Source organism: Actinia tenebrosa, unplaced genomic scaffold, assembly GCF_029948245.1.
Source record: "Actinia tenebrosa isolate PJP-AT-01 unplaced genomic scaffold, QUT_ActTen_1.0 PGA_scaffold15__27_contigs__length_11533743, whole genome shotgun sequence".
NCBI classification, from domain to species: Eukaryota; Metazoa; Cnidaria; class Anthozoa; order Actiniaria; family Actiniidae; genus Actinia; species Actinia tenebrosa.
Genome location: NW_028292575.1, coordinates 5,529,137 through 5,549,892, shown reverse-complemented (window position 1 = coordinate 5,549,892; position 20,756 = coordinate 5,529,137). Strand labels below are relative to the sequence as shown.

Sequence of the window (20,756 nt, the reverse complement as noted above, 5' to 3'; positions counted from 1 at the left end):
CATTATTTTCAGAAAAGATCCCAAAACCGTGTTTTTGAGACATAATTTGTATGGACTCACATGAGGGGGCGTGAGCTTGAAATCGTAGCTGACCAAATGTTAACAGATTTTTTCTGATGTTTAGGATTTGATTTTTGCGGAGGGAAGGGAAAAAAGGAGATCCCGGAGAAAAACCCTCGAAGCAGAGGAGAGAACCAACAAGCAACTCTATACTCACTGTATACGGAGAGTCAGAGAATCGAACCCGGGTCGCATTGGATGGTGAGAGGCGAGCGCTCTCACCGCTACGCCACCCCGCATGCTCCCACTTCACGATTACCGTCCTTAACTCACCACGCTTCCAGGGATTCTCCAGACGCTTCAACAGTTTTCCTTCATCCCCCTTTACCGTTGTGCAGGCGAACCCCAGAATGATCAACAGCAGAAACAAATGAATCTTGGCATTCATTGCTGAACCTAAAACAACAGGTGAAGTTCAAATTCAACCACATGGAAATTAAAGCTAGGTGATATTTTGAATTAGTCCAGCTGAGATCCGTCATGTAGACCCCTTATTCTTATAAAATCCTGATCTTCACGCCACGGCTCACTCAAAGTTCACGGGCTGGATTTAAGAGGAGCAGGAAAACTGGAGAAAACGTTAACCACAAAGTCAAGGGAGTGACCCAGCAAACTGTTCTCAGTCACATAGGATGCATGCCGAGTAAAGAAATCAAATCCGAGACTCCAGAGATAAGAGGAAAGTAAATGGTATTCCGTGTGAACGGACTGTCAGGTACGTACAGTAGTCATGACTCACAAAGAATAGATTAAGAACTCAGGAATAGACGACCACACCTGTATGGATGATCGGGTTTCTAACGACAAGAACAAACAATTCTCCAGAAACAATCTAGAACGTACCTTTTTCGAATAAGAACAAGTTGTCTTGATGTCAGTAAAATCGTTCTTTCTTGCTCGAGTCTTGAAGTGCGATATCATAAAGTTTTCAAACTACTCCTAGTTATACCAGTTGTTAATCGATAATTTGCAATCTATTTTTACTTATGAATTTTTTGTATATTTATTCCATGTGCTAGGATACAAAAAAAGGCCCATTTTGTACTCAGACATCAATTATTTTTTATGGAAAAGCTTTCAAGCAGCTACAGCACGCATTTAAGGGAATTGTGGTAGGGGGGATCTGAGTGCCAAAAACCTTTTTTTAGTACTTTTGACTTCATAGATTTGTTTCTTTGTTTGAAAACTGAGATTTCAGTCCAACTGCAGTCTCTAATTCATTTGATGTGATTCAATATTGGCCGAAAGCTTTTTATAAGCATTTCTTTTTTGACCTTTCCCTGAATCTTTAAGTCTTTTTTTTTCGAAGAACCGGGAGTGGTTGATCAGTCTCCCGAACGAAATTCTCAAAGTAAATTAGGATAGAACAAAGAAATAAACGACTCCACTAGCTCACAGTATTGACCACGTGTTCAGGGATTTAAGTCGGCATATTAACCACAGCGGTTAGAGGCGGCGTTTCGTTTACCCGTGCTTCAGCTCTTTACTCATAAACAACGTTTTATTGGAGGTTTTAAGCTGAGTTCTATGTCAAAAATGTAGTCACCATTTTGGTCCAATTTAGGGATTCGGATGTAACCCCTGAACCCCTTATAGATGACCCGGACCCTTCCATTAAAGACTTGATCACAGGAAACTCACCCTGCGGCTATTTTTCTTATATATTGATAAACACTTGAGTTGGCATACCCAAATATTACACGTAAATAATAACGTAGCTAAGAACATAGGAATTATATTCAAACTTAGATTCTATTTTCATCTGAAAATGTTAAAGCAGTTTTATTACACATTAAGAGAGAATTCTTTTCGTATTCAAGCGGTGAGCATCAAAAACTATTTTCTTGAAGAAAGGCTGTTGTACAAGGCTAAAATCTTGTTATTCAGAAAGTTTAACTTGCTTGGAAGTGGAGATGACCGATGAAAGTGGAATCAAAGTGTTAACAGGCTGTTGTACAAGGCTAAAATCTTGTTATTCAGAAAGTTTAACTTGTTTGGAAGTGGAGATGACCGATGAAAGTGGAATCAAAGTGTTAATTAACCCTAAGCAAAAATTTGAATCGAAAATGAGGTTTAGGCCTTCATTTGCTTATTTCCCATACATTTTCTTTTATAAAAGAGCCTCAAAAAGCTACATTCTAATACAAATGCAACAAAACATCTTTGTACAATTGAAAATACCGCTTCAAACAGGCATTTTATCATAGTACATCAGTTTCTAACTGTTTAAAAAAGGTTTTGATTGTTAACCCAAAACGAAAATTGGGATCAAAACTCATACGAAGGTCTTGTGTTTGGCGCTTTTTGCCATCATTGCTCGTTATTGAAAAAAAATTCCGACAAAATCAATAACCCCCCCCAAAAAAACATTTTGTTTTTCCCCAAACGCTGACGTACTGAAGTGGAGAGAGCATCAGAAAAAGTGTTATTGTTATTGATTGCTTTTTAGAAAAACGACCTATAATAAGTACAATAATAAGATAATGTTTAAAACTATTAGAAATTTCCAGCTGGAAAGTTATGAAACTTTCTTATAGTTCGATATCAATATTAGAAAAATATACTGATAAATAAGGATAATAATATTCCATTAAGCATTACTTCAAATGAGTGTTCTATAATAGTTATATTTACGGAGAGTGTCCAAAATATTCTTCTCTGAATTGTTTCTTTGTTTGAAAACTGAGATTTCAATCATTTGACTGTGATTCAATATTGGCCGGGAGCTTTTCATAAGTATTTCTTTTTTGATCTTTCCCTGAATCTTTAAGCCTTTTTTTGTCGAAGAACCGGGAGTGGTTGATCAGTCTCCCGAACGAGATTCTCAAAGTAAATTAGGATAGAACAAAGAAATAAACGACTCCACTAGCTCACAGTATTGACCGCGTGTTCAGGGATTTAAGTAGGCATATTAACCACAGCGGTTAGAGGCGGCGTTTCGTTTACCCGTGCTTCAGCTCTTTACTCATAAACAACGTTTTATTGGAGGTTTTAAGCTGAGTTCTATGTCAAAAATGTAGTCACCATTTTGGTCCAATTTAGGGATTCGGATGTACCCCCTGAACCCCTTATAGATGACCCGGACCCTTCCATTAAAGACTTGATCACAGGAAACTCACCCTGCGGCTATTTTTCTTATATATTGATAAACACTTGAGTTGGCATACCCAAATATTACACGTAAATAATAACGTAGCTAAGAACATAGGAATTATATATACTCTATTTTCGACTGAAAATGTTAAAGCAGTTTTATTACACATTAAGAGAGAATTCTTTTCGTATTCAAGCGGTGTTAACGAACTTAAAAAGGCTATGAATCAAGAACTTCAACTTGCTTATTATTAATATCGTAATAACTATCGATATTTATTTTAAGATAACAATTTACATGATTATCACGAGTTCTCAAAGAAACAGAAGCTCCATATATGGCTAAAATCAATCGTAAGCAATATATCAATTATCTATAGGAATATATATTGATAAACACTTGAGTTGGCATACCCAAATATTACACGTAAATAATAACGTAGCTAAGAACATAGGAATTATATTTAAACTTAGACTCTATTTCATCTGAAAATGTTAAAGCAGTTTTATTACACATTAAGAGAGAGAATTCTTTTCGTATTCAAGCGGTGAGCATCAAAAACTATTTTCTTGAAGAAAGGCTGTTGTACAAGGCTAAAATCTTGTTATTTAGAAAGTTTAACTTGTTTGGAAGTGGAGATGACCGATGAAAGTGGAATCAAAGTGTTAACCCTAAGCAAAAATTTGAATCGAAAATGAGGTTTAGGCCTTCATTTGCTTCTTTCCCATACATTTTCTTTAAAAAAGCCTGACAAAGCAACATTCTAACACAAATGCAACAAAACATCTTTGTACAATTGAAAATACCGCTTCAAACATGCAGGCATTTTATCATAGTACATCAGTTTCTAACTGTTTAAAAAAGGTTTTGATTGTTAACCCAAAACGAAAATTGGGATCAAAACTCATACGAAGGTCTTGTTTTTGGCGCTTTTTCCCATTATTGTTCATTATTGAAAAAAAATTCCTTTTAATAGTAATGGCTGGATAAGAACGTTGTGTTCTTAGCTACATTGGGAAAGAAAAATATGAAAGTACATTAGGTGACAGCAAAAAGTCTATGAAATGTTGTTTCTTTGGAGCAATAAGATAAATTATTTATATCAAGCAAAAATAGTAATGGTCCAAGAATTGGAATACCACAGTTGTACAGGGTTCGTGCTACTCCTTGAAATCCTTGAAAAGTCCTTTAATTGAAAACAAGTTTTCAAGGGTGCTTGAAAAGCCCTTGAAAATAGGGAAAACGCCAAAACTCCTGGAATACTCCTTGAATTTAGTACAAACCTTTTAAAAAAATTAACGATTAAAATTAATAGAAGAGTTTCTGGTTGCTTGTTTAGTGGTTGGTTGCGTGTCGTGCTCGTTTTTTATCTAAGCTTGTGGCCCCGGCTGAATTAGCTGCACTTTAACAATGAAACAATGTTTAAAACCACGTTCAAGTACAAAAACCTTTGTCCTTGAAACTCGAATTTTTGTGCTTGAAAAGTGCTTAAAAAGTCCTTGAATTTTGTAACGAGAAAGTAGCACGAACCCTGGTTGTAATTTTTTGGATCAGGTAACTTTCTTTCGACCATCCTTTTTCAGTTTGCGCGAATCATCGAGAACCGCACTTTGAAAGTGAGCAGAGGATGAATCGATTATGAATCAATTCAGTATATGCAAATGTTTTCTAAAATGATAATGACTTTCGGTATCTTTCCTTGGCTCATAAAAAATTTAGAACTCTGTCTTGAGGAAGAGTAGCCAGTGCAGAATATGCTTTTGCCGCATGGCATGAGTTGCCTGTGATCAAGTGTTTAATGGAAGGGGCCGGGTCATCTATAAGGGGTTCAAGGGGGTACGTCGGAATGCCTAAACTGCACCAAAATGCCGACTACATTTTCAATCACTGACATAGAACTCGGCTTAAGGTTACTGGAGACCTTCAGGAGTATGTTCTCTTCGCAACACGTTCAACAAAAGTCCATAAAACTATATATCGTTTGAAAGGTCACTATGATAAAAAATATCTTTAGAAAATAATATTATTTGAAAGCGATTTTTTAATTTGAAACAATGCCGGAGCCTTGAACGCAAATCGGGCATGTTGAGTAGAGGTGAATTAATGGACATGGCGTTAATAATAATAATAATATTTTATTTATATAGCGCCCTTTCCTAAAATGTCCAAAAGCGCTTTACAAGCAAATAATAATTAATAATAATAATTAATAATAACAATATCTGTAATATCAAAATCAAAAAACTATGTAATCTAAAAGTCAATAAGATTTAACGAATGATCAATGAAAAGTTTTGCGAAATATCAACAATTACAATTATCTAACTTATTTGTAATGAAAGCGTGAATTAATATCTTAGTGGTTTCAATACTTAAAAATTTCCTAATGCGTGAAATGTTTCTAATAAAATAAAAAGCAGATTTACAAATCTGAGTTATATGACTGTCCAGAGATAAGGTATTATCGTAAATAACGCCAATGTTTCTTGCACACTCTGAAGGAGTGACAGAGGAACTAGCCACTTGCACTGCATGTACTGGTGGAGCGTAGCATGGAATATCAGGATTTCAGTTTTATCATCATTAAGCTTTAATTTGTTGTTCAGCATCCACATATCAATGTCTCGTACACATGCTTCCACTTTCATCCGAGGCAGCTCTAGATCGCCAACAACATCGGTCTTGAAGGATAAATAGATTTGTAAGTCATCTGCATAACACTGAAATGTCACTCCATGATGCCTCATGATGTCACCCAGAGGGGTAGTATAGAGCAAATATAATACAGGGCCAAGTACGGACCCTTGTGGAACACCGCTGGTCAAGGCGTGGCTAGATGAACGCTCAGTATTTATCGCAACACATTGCTTTCGACCAGTCAGATAAGATGTAAACCAGTTATGAACCGTGCCTTCAATACCAAAACGAGAGGTGAGTCTTGTCAGGAGAACATCATGGTCAACCGTGTTGAACTCGGCAGAAAGGTCGAACAGTAGGAGTATGACACAGCTACCATCATCTATCGCACGCAATATATCATTCTGCACCTTGATCAACGCTGATTCCGTACTGTGTCCAGGTTTGTAAGCCGACTGGAAAGGCTCAATCAAGTTATTGTGTTGTAAATAGGTATTCAACTGTGAAGCAACGGCTCCCTCACATGCTTTTGAGATAAATGTAAGATTTGAGATTGGTCGAAAGTTATTGAACAGTTCAAAATCAAGTGATGACTTCTTCAGCAAAGGTCTCACTAAGGCGTCCTTCATACAATCAGCATTTAGCGGCGTTAGCACGTATAGCCAAAAGAATTTCACTATGTGAATAAGCAAAAGATAAAATACAAAAGAGTGTGAGCGATTTTTGATATTTTGCTTCTTTAAAAAATCTGGTTGAATTTTAGAGTTGGAACGTCGAAAAATTTCAATGCCGGTTAATGTTTTACCGCATAAAAGACGAAATACTTGAAATATCAAAAAATGCTCACACCCTTTTGTAGATTGTCTTTTGTTTATTCACATAGTGAGGTTCTTTTGGCTATACGCACTAACGCTATTTTCATTAATTCACCTCTACGGAACGTGCCCGATTTGTGTTTAAGGCTCGACATTGTTTCAAATTAGAAAATCACTTTGAAATACTATTATTTTCGAAATCTTTTTCATATGACCTATAAAACGATATGTAGCATTAGGGAGGGGTTTTGTTGAAGGTGCTGCGTAGAGAGAGTTTAAGAGAAACATACCCCTGAAGGTCTCCAGTAACCTTAAAACCTCCAATAAAACGTAGTTTATGAGTAAAGAGTTGAAGCACGGGTAAACGAAACGCCGCCTCTAACCGCTGTGGTTAATATGCCGACTTAAATCCCTGAACACGTGGTCAATACTGTGAGCTAGTGGAGTCGTTTATTTCTTTGTTCTATCCTAATTTACTTTGAGAATTTCGTTCGGGAGACTGATCAACCACTCCCGGTTCTTCGAAAAAAAAAGACTTAAAGATTCAGGGAAAGGTCAAAAAAGAAATGCTTATAAAAAGCTTTCGGCCAATATTGAATCACATCAAATGAATTAGAGACTGCAGTTGGACTGAAATCTCCTTTTCAAACAAAGAAACAAATCTATGAAGTCAAAAGTACTAAAAAAAGGTTTTTGGCACTCAGATCCCCCCTACCACAATTCCCTTAAATGCGTGCTGTAGCTGCTTGAAAGCTTTTCCATAAAAAATAATTGATGTCTGAGTACAAAATGGGCCTTTTTTTGTATCCTAGCACATGGAATAAATATACAAAAAAATCATAAAGTTAAAAATAGATTGCAAATTATCGATTAACAACTGGTATAACTAGGAGTAGTTTGAAAACTTTATGATATCGCACTTCAAGACTCGAGCAAGAAAGAACGATTTTACTGACATCAAGACAACTTGTTCTTATTCGAAAAAGGTACGTTCTAGATTGTTTCTGGAGAATTGTTTGTTCTTGTCGTTAGAAACCCGATCATCCATACAGGTGTGGTCGTCTATTCCTGAGTTCTTAATCTATTCTTTGTGAGTCATGACTACTGTACGTACCTGACAGTCCGTTCACACGGAATACCATTTACTTTCCTCTTATCTCTGGAGTCTCGGATTTGATTTCTTTACTCGGCATGCATCCTATGTGACTGAGAACAGTTTGCTGGGTCACTCCCTTGACTTTGTGGTTAACGTTTTCTCCAGTTTTCCTGCTCCTCTTAAATCCAGCCCGTGAACTTTGAGTGAGCCGTGGCGTGAAGATCAGGATTTTATAAGAATAAGGGGTCTACATGACGGATCTCAGCTGGACTAATTCAAAATATCACCTAGCTTTAATTTCCATGTGGTTGAATTTGAACTTCACCTGTTGTTTTAGGTTCAGCAATGAATGCCAAGATTCATTTGTTTCTGCTGTTGATCATTCTGGGGTTCGCCTGCACAACGGTAAAGGGGGATGAAGGAAAACTGTTGAAGCGTCTGGAGAATCCCTGGAAGCGTGGTGAGTTAAGGACGGTAATCGTGAAGTGGGAGCATGCGGGGTGGCGTAGCGGTGAGAGCGCTCGCCTCTCACCATCCAATGCGACCCGGGTTCGATTCTCTGACTCTCCGTATACAGTGAGTATAGAGTTGCTTGTTGGTTCTCTCCTCTGCTTCGAGGGTTTTTCTCCGGGATCTCCTTTTTTCCCTTCCCTCCGCAAAAATCAAATCCTAAACATCAGAAAAAATCTGTTAACATTTGGTCAGCTACGATTTCAAGCTCACGCCCCCTCATGTGAGTCCATACAAATTATGTCTCAAAAACACGGTTTTGGGATCTTTTCTGAAAATAATGACTATCTAGGCAAAAAACAGAAGTGGATTCAGTTAATTCAATTCAGAATAGATTGATTTCTATTGAAAAAAACCACCGTACTTTAAGAGTTGAATGTACGCTATTGGACGTATTTTACAAGCGAAAATGCATGATATAACCGGGGTCAAGCTAGAAAATCGTCTTTCCTTAAAATAAAACAGAACCTGTCAAAAAAACAGAAGTGGATTTGAAAACCCCGGGCTTTCCTGAACATTTTGGTATATAATTAATAGGAATTTGTTAAAACTTAGAACTGCGTATTTTTGCTGATTTTATAAGCTCATACTATCTGTTGGCCTATACATTCGCCTCTTATGGTTTCTTAGGTTTCGTAGTCTCGAAAACACGCTAACTACTAGTTAGCGAAAGAACAGAAGATTTACGGGTCATTTAGGATGTTTTGTCACGCAGTTTACTTGTGCTATATAACTTTACTTTTAAGCACAACCTTTTGCTTTGGAAAGAGGGGAAAAAGACCGAAAAGAGCAAATATTCCAAATGTATGGGCAATTTTTTTCCAATGTCTAATTTGATCTCCTAAGGGCCTGGATGAAGACTACTCCGTGTAAATCTAGTTATCCTATCAAATTGTGTAGTTTTAAAATTTTATTGTGTAGTTTTTATATGGGGTATGGGACAGTCAACTTTCGTGAACTGGAAACAGGGGTTTTCTGAGATTCAAAATATATTGAGCATGATCTGCAATCAGATACTATTACTACTACTATTACTACTAGTACTACTACTGCTGCTGCTGCTGCTGCTGCTGCTGCTGCTGCTGCTACTACCAATAATGCTGGACTGACCCTGAGATTGCTAATGACTATACATAATGATATATATTTTTGATTTAATTAATAAGAATATTTATGAGATTATTATTACTTTAGAATATTATTAAGACGAATATTTAAAAAAAATATTTATAAAATAAATAAATAAATAAAAATAAAAAAAGATAAAAAAATAATAATAATAATAACAATAATAAGTGACTGAAGATGATGATGATGGTGATGGTGTTGGCGGTGATAATGATAATAGTAGTAGTGAATGGTTGTTCTAAACCGATATAATCTTTTTAGGTTCTTGCTTTGGCTATGGTAGAATTTGTAGGCACGCGTGTCCCTCTAGATACCACAGCTGTATAAAATATCACAGATGCCGACATCCTGGACACGCGTGTTGCTGGTAAGAGTTTAACTACCAATAAGCTACTGCCTCGTATTTTAATCAAATTGTTAAATTCTAATGATGTAATAATTTGTTTCTGTTGATTTTGGGATTCTGATGACCTATCCGGATTGGGCATGACTTTTTCACATTTAAAACCACATTATGCATGCCTTTGGAATCATTTCCTTGTTTAACGATAACACTCAGTACCCCGATCGCGAAAGATGGACGATTTATTTGTTCACGAAACATTTGCTCAGTATAGGTGCGCAGGTAGGTGCCCACAATGAAGAATTTCTCCGCGCGTTATTGAACGAAGACCCTTAAGAATTATACTAGTATCTAGCTTTAATATAAACCATACCACACTCAGCCAGACTGAGCTCAGAAATCCATACGAAACTCTCTAATTTTGATCTCTAAAATATCATTGGGAGGTCATAGGTATGCTATGGTCCTTGATCTTTTACAAGTGTCCTTTCATGTGTATATGGCTTTTTTGATAAAATACCATGAATAAAAATCCTGCATAATGAAAGAGGTTTATTCTCACTGTTACTGTGTTGTTATAATTCTTTGTCTAGTAAGGACTAGAAGACAAGCTCACCGGCCGAAATGGGATCCAGGATAACGATGTCTGCCCTCTCAGCAAGACTGAATAAAGATTAATATAAAAAATTTAAACAAATGTTCAACAGTATAGTAATCATAATAGGTAATAAAGAGGAACTTCTCAAGGCCCAAGATAAACAGTATATCCGTAAATTAGTGAAATGTGAGCATAATAAACACGAAAAGCAATACTTTTTTCGAATTAGTCTTTGATCTTTCGATTCATGTCGTATGTCGTATGTCGTAGAGCAGTTTTCGCATGACTGTGAAAAGCTAAGTGCCGTAACGTGCCGTGCTGTGACCGCGCGTGATGTTTTCTAGTATTTTAATTGGCTGACTTTTTTCTCGTGCAATGTGATTGGTCTGACACTGAGTGCCGTGACCTTGTACGTTGCCGTGTTTATGCCGTGTTCCGGGTATTTGATTGGATGTAGAGTAAACTCTCGAGCAATATGATTGGTCTGGCATATCCTTTGCCGTGTAACGACCGTGTTCGTGCCGTGAACCTTTCACAGTCATACGAAAACTGCTCTATTATGTCGTATGTGAGTGAATCTTTTTGTTGGTTCTCTCCTCTGCTTCGAGGCGCGATTTTTCTCTGGGTTCTCCGATTCCCTCCCTCCACAAAAACCAACTCCTAAATTCTAATTCAATATTTGGGTGTTTACCTAGCTGGAGCCTGGCTCTGTTGTGATTGTCCTCCCACACTGTGATATAAACTTATTTCAATAAAGTTAGTCACCTGAAAAGCTACAAAGCTGAGACCGACAAGGATTATGGATAGATACACTTTACATGTTTTAACCGCTTGATAACTGTTGATAGACTTGAGATCTTCTACCAGTTACAAGTTCACCTCCTCTGAGCATCCTCAACTGCTGCAGTTTGTGTCGAAACCTTTACTTGTTGAATATGTAATATTTCCCATGATTCTCAGTGATCACAGCTTTCTAGGTTTTCGTTGACTAACTTTATTGAAATAAGTGTATACAACAGCCAAAGCTTACTGCACCGTCCCGTCTTTGTAATCTTCGTGATTTCACATATTCTGTACATAATTATGCCGCAAAATCACACAATACAGAGGGTGCCAATGGGGGTATACTACTAATTTTTCGTCTGAATGTCAGTTAACTGGAATAATTTGACGAGCGTTGGCCATTATATTAACCAGAATAATGAAATATCAGTTAATTGTTACTGTAACTACTAATTTTAGGTCATTTGTCAATAAACTACTATTTTTTTAGCCAATTATTAAAACATACAGGTAGCTGAGACTGGAGACTGGACTGATATAATAAAGTCTTTGATACGTTGTTAGCTTCGGATCAAAAAAATACAAAGACTGCAGAAAATACAAATCCCATCCGAAACGACGTCGCGAAACAGTTTCATTATGGTCTATATGGGTTTCCTGTGTATTATATGTGGGTTTCCTGTGCTTTTGCTGCATTGCATCTCGGGATAGGTACGAATCCAACATGGCGAACAGAACGGTTGCGGATGCGAAAACAGTCAAAGGGACTAATCCACAGTATTTAGTGGAGAAAATCACCAGAGCTAGGATCTATGAGAGCAAGTACTGGAAAGAACAATGCTTTGCCCTTTCAGGTATGGGAATTTTGTCGATTTAAAGACGAAATAAAGAGGGTTCAATGACACGCCGAGATGACATATAAAAACGCTTCATCACTCAATAATGAGAAAGAGCTTGAATAACAGTGTATAATTCACGATTATTTACATTATTTAACATAATGTGTACACTAGAAAGAAGAGATCAAGGAGATGTGCACGCGCTGATGATACATCGTTTAAATATGACTAAAAAATGAGACCACCCAACCGAATTCACTTCGTGGTCTAGGGGTTAGGTTTAGGGTTAGGGTTGGGGTTGGCATTGTAGTAGTTCTTTGGTGCCGAAGGTACCGAGTTCGATTCTTGGTGTCTTCACTTAATTTTTTTTATAAGTGAGGAGAACCAAAATTTCTAAGTCCCACTCATGTGTTCAGGAAGCCTATGACGTACTTCGTTAATCCGTACACGACGATAGTATCCTTCTTTGATTTCTGAAAACTAAGTGTGAAATGCAAGACAGTCATGTTGTTAACTTAGTGTTCTTAAGATAATATTGTGGATTTTTCCAGCTGAACTGCTTGTCGACAAAGCAATGGAATTAGATCACATTGGTGGGACCTTTGGAGGCAATATCAAACCAACTCCATTTCTATGCTTGTTACTCAAGATGCTTCAAATCCAGCCAGAAAAGGAGATCATTGTCGAGTTTATTAAAAATGATGACTACAAGTGAGTAATGGTGAATAATATTCATATATTGAACGTTCACCTTGGGTTCTGCTTTTGAAGTGAGAGTTGAATACTTAGAGCAAAGGCTATAGTAATACTGTATTATCATTTTCCCCATGGACCATAAGCCCAATAGATGAGAAAGAAGACTGTGATATAAAATATTCAGTGCTAAATGTATAGGGGAAGGGTGGTAGGCTAAGTGTGCAAATCGGGTAGGATAAGAGCTCTGACTGATAGAATGATTTATAATTTGTCACTCGCTGAAAGGGGAACTCTGAAAAAAAGTTGGATAATTAGAAAAATGAATGTGAATGACAACTCAATAGGGATAGTGCAAATGGGACTCTAAGTCCAATGCTAGGCACTTCCCTTAATTTAAGGATGCACATTAGATAATTAAAGTAAAATGAAATAATAAAAATGAAATAAACATAATTATTATCTGTGATACTAGTGAACTAGTACTATGTGCAAGTGACAATTATTGATATATAGTAGTTATCAGTAGGCTAATCACCTGATACGGCTGTGTATTTTAACGAGTCACAGAGTATTTTGATGAGCCTTTATGCAAGCTAAAAGTTGTTTATCATTTAATTTTGCAAAGAAATGCTCAAACTCTCACTAAACCCTATTGTACCCAGCGCGAGCAGATGAGAAGTGCTGATATGGTCTCATATCAGGCTTTGTCTTTTTCCATATCATGCACATCCTTTGCAGATTTAAATGATAAGTTATTCTATATCTATTTCCCAGCTCAAAATTACATCAGTAAGAGCTCTCCATAACAATAATTTTGTACCTGGAATTATTAAGGGTGGTTGAAATATCTTTAGCCCACACCTCTCTGAAGAAGTGAATGTTAAAATGCTTATAAGCCTTTGCACAATATTTTCAGAATTGATTCTTTAGATAGTGGATAGTTGATTGTGAAAATATTTTGTCATTTGAATGTCGGGTCTTTAAGATACGAAGGTTTTTATTCCCAATATGTTAATGACTATGACGTAACATAAGGGATCATTTAATATACAACACTGCACTCATTCTGGAATACAGTATTTTAAAAGCATCACCCTTTTACTTGTGACTCACGTAAAGGTACTTACAAATTTGTTTTCAAAAAATGTCCAGCGTTCAATATTAAAAGTTGCCAAAAAATGACTCAAATCCCTTATGTTACGTCACGGTCATTAACATATTGGAAATATAAACCTTCGTATCTCAAAGACCCGACATTCAAATGACGAATTATTTTCACAATCAACTATTCACTATTTAAAGACTCAATTCTGAAAATATTGTGTAAAGGCTTATAAGCACTTTAAGAATAATTGTTAATTAATTTTTAAGCTATGTGGAAATGTGTTTGTAAATTAAAAATAATGATTACTGTTATCTTCTTAGATATGTCCGAGCCCTTGGAGCCATGTATATGCGTCTTGTTGGCACATCTTTAGATTGCTTTAACTACCTTGAACCACTATTTAATGACTACAGAAAACTCAAGAAAAAGAACAGAAATGGAGGTAAAATTTCAAAAAAAAGATCTCCCCCTCCCCACAACTTTATTGCATAATAGCTAAAAGGTACATGTATGCATAAAATAGGAGGATGATTAGAAAATTGAATGATCCACCCCCCCTCCCCCACAACTTTATTGGATAATAGAGAAAAGGTACATGTATGCATAAAATAGTAGGATGATTAGAAAATTGAATGATCCACCCCCCCCCTTACAACTTTATTGCATAATAGCTAAAAGGTACATGTATGCATAAAATAGTAAGATGATTAGAAAATTGAATGATCCACCCCCCTCCCCCACAACTTTATTGGATAATAGCTAAAAGGTACATGTATGCATAAAACAGTAGGATGATTAGAAAATTGAATGATCCACCCCCCTCCCCCACAACTTTATTGGATAATAGAGAAAAGGTACATGTATGCATAAAATAGGAGGATGATTAGAAAATTGAATGATCCACCCCCCCTCCCCCACAACTTTATTGGATAATAGAGAAAAGGTACATGTATGCATAAAATAGGAGGATGATTAGAAAATTGAATGATCCACCCCCCCCCCCCCCCCACAACTTTATTGGATAATAGCTAAAAGGTACATGTATGCATAAAATAGTAGGATGATTAGAAAATTGAATGATCCACCCCCCCTCCCCCACAACTTTATTGGATAATAGAGAAAAGGTACATGTATGCATAAAATAGGAGGATGATTAGAAAATTGAATGATCCACCCCCCCCCCCCCCCCCACAACTTTATTGGATAATAGCTAAAAGGTACATGTATGCATAAAATAGTAAGATGATTAAAAAATTAAATGATCCACCCCCCCCCCCCCCCCCACAACTTTATTGCATAATAGCTAAAAGTTACGTGTATGCATAAAATAGGAGGATGATTAGAAAATTGAATGTACAAATGAATACCCAATAGGGAGAGTGCAACTACTTGCACTGTTCAGATATTGCGTTCCTTGTATTCTTCCCAAGCCATTGTATTTTTAAGAAAGTTCAGTTCCCTTACCTCAAATTAAGATATGATTCATTGAATTCCTAGTTTACATTTAATTTTTTATAATTATACTTTGACCTGGATCTTTCCTTGATTCTTTTGATATAATACATCTGAAAGTACAGTAAAATTTGGGTCATGCTCACAGAGTTTGGGAATCGAATTTAGATGAGGTCCCCTTGGTGATAGGCAAGCAGTCTCACTCCTACAGTATGCAGGCATCCCAGACCTCCTATATATCCTATATTTCCTATAATTTGTATAGGATCCTATAAATAGCCTATATTTAAATAAAACCTCCTATATTTCCTATAAATAGGACAACTGCTGAGTGATCCATTTATATTTTACACTGTTTAGCATATTTGGCATTTTTTGTTCTGTTTTTTTTATATGGCTTTTTACTTCTGCAAATCATTGCCTGTGCACCCTCCCGATCCCTGGTTACGCCACCGAAAAGCTATCTTTGCTCCTATAAAGTGCATATATTTTTGGGAAAAAATCCTATATTTTCCTATATTTAGAACTTGCACAGCCTATATTTCCGATCAAATTTGTCTAAAAAGTGGCTGGGATGCCTGAGTATGCCGCCCGTACTTCCTCATAATTGCTGTACTGTTTGTTTCAGTGATGGAAATCGTACACATGGATGAATTTATCGACAACCTACTCAGAGAAGAAAGAGAATGCGATGTCATCTTACCAAGAATACAGGTAACAATATTGAATACACTCATTTGGCATGAAAACTTCTACTCTCACTTCACCATGGATATAAAGTTTGTCCATGCTAGACTACGCAGTTTTGTTATGAAGATTATCAAGCAAAAATGAACAAAAACAATATTACATGGAGGTCACTTGAACTACAATTTTTTTTCAGCTTATTATTTCTTTTATAGTACACTCAACAAAATTACTCGACTCTGATTGGTTGAGAGGAGTACAATTATAGCGTTAATTGTACTCCGTAGGAGTACCGAATTAAGTCGCTATGGCAACACGGCCAAAACAATGTCAAAACAATTATTTTCTATCATTTTGTACTTAAAAAACATAAGTAAAATTTTAAAGCCGTAAGAACTAATCTTTTTTATGCATTTCAGTTGCGCGATGGACAATGGATGTGAATAGACAAAGATGAACAGCGTCGTTTCACATTTTTTACTGAAATTTTGTTGAGTGAACTATAAACAAAAAATCGCACGATCTTCTCGTACAATTTGGAAATTAATAGACACAAGTAATGTTTTGGAAGTTCTTGTAATTGCACGAGCCTTCCTATACTAACTTTCTACTGTTTCAAACCCTTTAAAATGAAACATTGAGTTCAAATGCACTGAGTTATCGAAATGATACTTATTTCTAATAGACCCTATTCGTGGTATGACAATGTTTTCCCAATTGCTTACTATCAATCACGTGACTTTTTGGAGTTGACTGGGGGGCAAACAATCTTTTGACTGGGGGGCAACTAGCGGATGCTAAGTCAAAACACAAAAATACGTCCTCAAACTATTGTATTTGACTATTTTCACGACACACTAGTTTTTAGCTAGTTATATCTTCTGACATCAAACCAGAAAACAAGAGATCAAAACAACCTCCAGGATTCTACAAGCCATCAAAAAAGAGCTATTACCGGAAGTGACGTCTATTGATAGCAACCTATTGAACGTGACAAACCTCTAGGGAAATAAACAGCTATTGTTTTGAAACTCATTGGGGTATAATGGTTATTCCTTTTGTATACTTTGGGAAATTCTTAAATTTTTCAAAGAGTAAAAACAAGAAAATGAATCCTTTGTAGGTTTGTAATGCTGAATTGGGAAAACATTTTGTCACACCACGAATAGGGTCGATTGATTAACTCAAGGGATTATTTACATTTCAATAATGTCACAAAAAATCTCAAAGTGTTCACGGTTCAAGAGTCCTCGCTGTAATAGTTCCAAAAACATTGTGAAGGGAAGATGGTCTGAGGAAGACAGTCTTAATTACTTTGTTTACAGAATCATTAGAACTTGTTATTAATATTTCTTGTTTTCCATTTTATACAGAAAAGAAATATTTTAGAAAGTACTAACACCATAGAACCACGAGTAAGTCATTTTGACTTTTTTTTTTGACTCAGAGAATGAGTAATAGTGATATAAATATATTTTACATGGGTTGTTGGGAGTAATAACTGTAATTGCTAAGGCTCAGGTCAAACGTAGAACTTCACAAGAGCCAAAGTTATCCATTGTTCCAATTTGGTTCGGTTAATATGAAGTCCAACGTTTGACCTGAGCCTTAGTCTCTTAACCCAGATCCTCATGTTTAGACTTTTGGTACCAGATCAAATTTTTTCTAGTTGATCCTCAAGGACGGAGGAAAACTGGAAGACCCTGAGTAAAACCCTTGAAGTACAGTAAATAAACTCTACTCACAATAGTTTAGACACTGATTTCGAAAATCAAATCTAGGCGACATTAATCGAAAGGCAGTGCACGGCACACGGCACGACATAAGTGCTTACCATGCAGAAGTTTAAACATCTGGAAATTTGTGCTTCGAATCCATCAATCAAGGTCTCAGGTGCTCTTAGCCAGGATCTAATTTTCTACCATCCCTTCACATCATGTATATTGATGGAAGGGTACCAGAAACCTTGATGAAATTTGGCACAGAGTCTGTCTTTTGTAATTAAAGTACTGACTGGAAAAGAGCAGTTGATTGACAATGTATGGTAAAGACGTAAGATATAAGTCAACTTGATAATTAGTCAATATTTTTGCATTTTAAGCGAAGCCTCCTTGAAGATGATCTCGAAGACATGGAATCAGAAGAGGAGGAGGAAGAAGAACCAGTAAGTTCCTTTGAGTTTTAACATGCATCGGCCCATCCCTACTTTATCTATCCATGCATCCATACATTTATCCACCCCTCTAATCATGCAGTTAGCTCAGTTGGTAAGAGAGTCAGTCTGTCGGCCAGACCAACACTCAGGGGTCTTATAATAGCTGAGGAGAAGGTGCTGCCTTTGTAAATACATCTGCAAATGGTCAGACTTTCAAGTCTTCTCGGAGGAGCACTTAAAGCTGTAGGCCCCGTTTGTCTTCACTATAGACCCCTCGACTGATTCCGAGAGGAATTATTCTGGGGGACAAAACCATGGATTTGTTTTGCATAAGAAGATACGGCCTATTGTTTGTCCCCAGAAAAATTCCTCTAGGAAATGAATGCAAGGGGTCTATATGACCCTGTACTTGATAAGTTGGACGTAAAGAAAATCCACTAAAGTCGCTGGTAACAACCACCTTAGTGTCTGTACCCACATTACAGGGCCTACGGTAATCGCCCACGTTTTATTTAATGATTACTTTTTGACCAGGAGTCTCCTCCACATCGCCGTCGAAGCCACAGTCGTTCACCCGAAGATCTTTCTAGAAGAAAATATCGCGACCATGATAGACCCCGACGTCGAAGCCGATCACCCCACAGGTAACTGTAATAAAATGATCTACAATCAATTATCACCCCACGGGTAACTGTAATAAAATGATCTACAATCAATTGAACTTCAAGAAGGTGAAGACCTTTCCTTTCGCATGGCCCTTTTCACTTCAAAACGGAAAGAATTATCTGCACAAAGAATTCTTTTTCTCCTTAGTGATTGTCAGGCTAGGCTTGTTATATAGCAAATTCTAAAGTTCAATAAAAAAATTTAAAAAAGAAAGAAACAAGTGAAAACAGAAAAACCCAAGAGAACAAACAAATACAACAAACGAATACAAAAAAAAAGAAAAAGAAAAACAACAAAACAACGACAACAACGAAAACAAACAAAAAACAAACAAACAAAACGAAACAAAAAATACGAAAACAATCGACAAATACAAAACAAAATAACCTAATACTTCGTTTTCATGTTACGTCATCTGGTGGACTGTAACAAAAGACTTCCCATTACGTCCTTTGGTACCTGTCCACGAGGATGGCTGCCATGTCTTTGTCTTTTGATCCTCGTGTGAATGGTTGAAAACCACCAATAGGCTTATTACTGACTTATGTACGAATTTTCCTCTGTTTCTTAGACGTAGCCGTTCTCGAAGTCGCTCTCCGAGGCGCAGGCGAAGAAGGTAGGAACGGCGCATTAATGATAATTCAAATCATTTTTTAAACGAAAGATAAAAGGAAAATAATGAAATAAATTATATCATTTCATTTTTTATTTACTTAGTCCATCGCCACGAAGAAGACGTCGAACTCCATCGCCACATCATCGTAGGCACAAAAGTCGGAGTCGTTCCCGTTCGCCTCGTCGTCGGCATTCCCGATCCCGCTCGAGATCGCGTTCGCCTCGTCGTCGTCATCGTTCCCGTTCTCGATCAAATACTCCCGAAAAGTCTTCAAAACACAAGAAATCGAAAAAGGATAAAAGTGACAAGAAAGAAAAGAAGAGACACGACGATGAAGGAACGAGTAAAGAAAGTCTTGAAATCAAGGAAGCTAATGAACTGAGGGCTAGTCTAGGTCTAAAGCCGCTCAAATAAATGCCTTCACAGATATCTTCGCGATAGCTAAGACAACGTTACATAATAGGCCCTTTGCAGCTAAGCAATCACGTGCTGATGCATGAATGCAAATGAATGAACATTTTGATTCCCATGGGTGAAATTTACTGGACTGCAAACAAACTTTCTACAATCTGTTTCGAGAGATCGTAATAAAACTACATTTCGTAACACACATGTTTTCATTCAGTTCTTTACAAGTAGCTAAAAAGAATCACCAATTTAGTATAAAAACAAAAATTTGCATTCCAGTACAGACACGTGACCGTTAACTGCAAAGGGCCTATTTACTAGGCATGTCCGGAAAATGCAAGAATACTGCAAATGTGTAAAATTGTTGTTTTATAGTGTTTCTTAATAAAACGCGCAGAATCATCGTAGGCCAAATAGGTTTTGAGGGACGTCAATCGAGTCGTTTCTATAACACGTGACCTTGAAAACTTTGTCTCGATGTTGCGCGTACGATTGGGAAGCACTTCATTACTGTCATTTGTCAACTGACGATATTTTACCATATATTTTCTTTTTGTACTTTTTGTAAATGAAGATTTTTAAGGTCTTCACTATTTTGTTCGCATAAGGGCTCGAGAGAAGCTCCAGTGTTGGCAATAGATAGTCGAATGTCGTTCATTAATTTTTCGGGCATGCGCAGTAGGCTCTTAGCTAATGACGATAAAGACCATTACGATCTTGAAGAGACCATTAACGACCGCTTCAGAAAACTGAAGTCTAGTGTCGCGCTTGTTGACGCGTGTTTTTTAACGTAGCTGTATCATTCCAGTAAGAATATAGAAGTATCTACAAGTTGTTTGGTGGATTTGTTTGATGTAGAATAGTTCTTGTATGGGCGGGAAACGTACGCTAGAGTAAATGTACAACTTCGCTTCACTAGTCTCCTACACAATCGCTATTGCTGTCGTCACGTAACGCGTAATAAGAGCTATGTATCTGATTTCCCAGAAGTCTAGTGCGGTGAGCGCCGCCGATTTTGCTTTTGTTGTAGCCCTCTCCATCGGCCCCTTTCGTTTGATGGCTTCGTTC

The 20,756-nt window shown here is 36.9% G+C and overlaps 1 protein-coding gene across 1 annotated transcript; it reads left to right on the top strand.

The window, feature by feature from the left end:
- The first annotated feature begins 11,781 nt into the window (after positions 1–11,781).
- On the top strand, positions 11,782–19,854 carry LOC116297129 (pre-mRNA-splicing factor 38A). Its single transcript, XM_031705291.2, has 9 exons — positions 11,782–11,918; positions 12,455–12,614; positions 14,025–14,146; positions 15,785–15,870; positions 17,217–17,258; positions 17,945–18,007; positions 18,533–18,642; positions 19,236–19,280; positions 19,382–19,854. The coding sequence occupies exons 1-9, from the start codon at positions 11,789–11,791 to the stop codon at positions 19,692–19,694; spliced, it is 1,071 nt and encodes a 356-aa protein (XP_031561151.2). The 5' UTR covers positions 11,782–11,788; the 3' UTR covers positions 19,695–19,854.
- The last annotated feature ends 902 nt before the right edge of the window (positions 19,855–20,756 follow it).

What these genes read in the sequence shown, in the direction of transcription:
- LOC116297129 (XM_031705291.2), top strand. Translation starts at nt 11,789, where the DNA reads ATGGCGAACAGAACGGTTGCGGATGCGAAAACAGTCAAAGGGACTAAT. An exon ending in CTAACACCATAGAACCACGA is followed by an intron (nt 17,259 to 17,944) that starts GTAAGTCATTTT and finishes TTGCATTTTAAG; the next exon opens with CGAAGCCTCCTTGAAGATGA. An exon ending in CCGAGGCGCAGGCGAAGAAG is followed by an intron (nt 19,281 to 19,381) that starts GTAGGAACGGCG and finishes TTATTTACTTAG; the next exon opens with TCCATCGCCACGAAGAAGAC.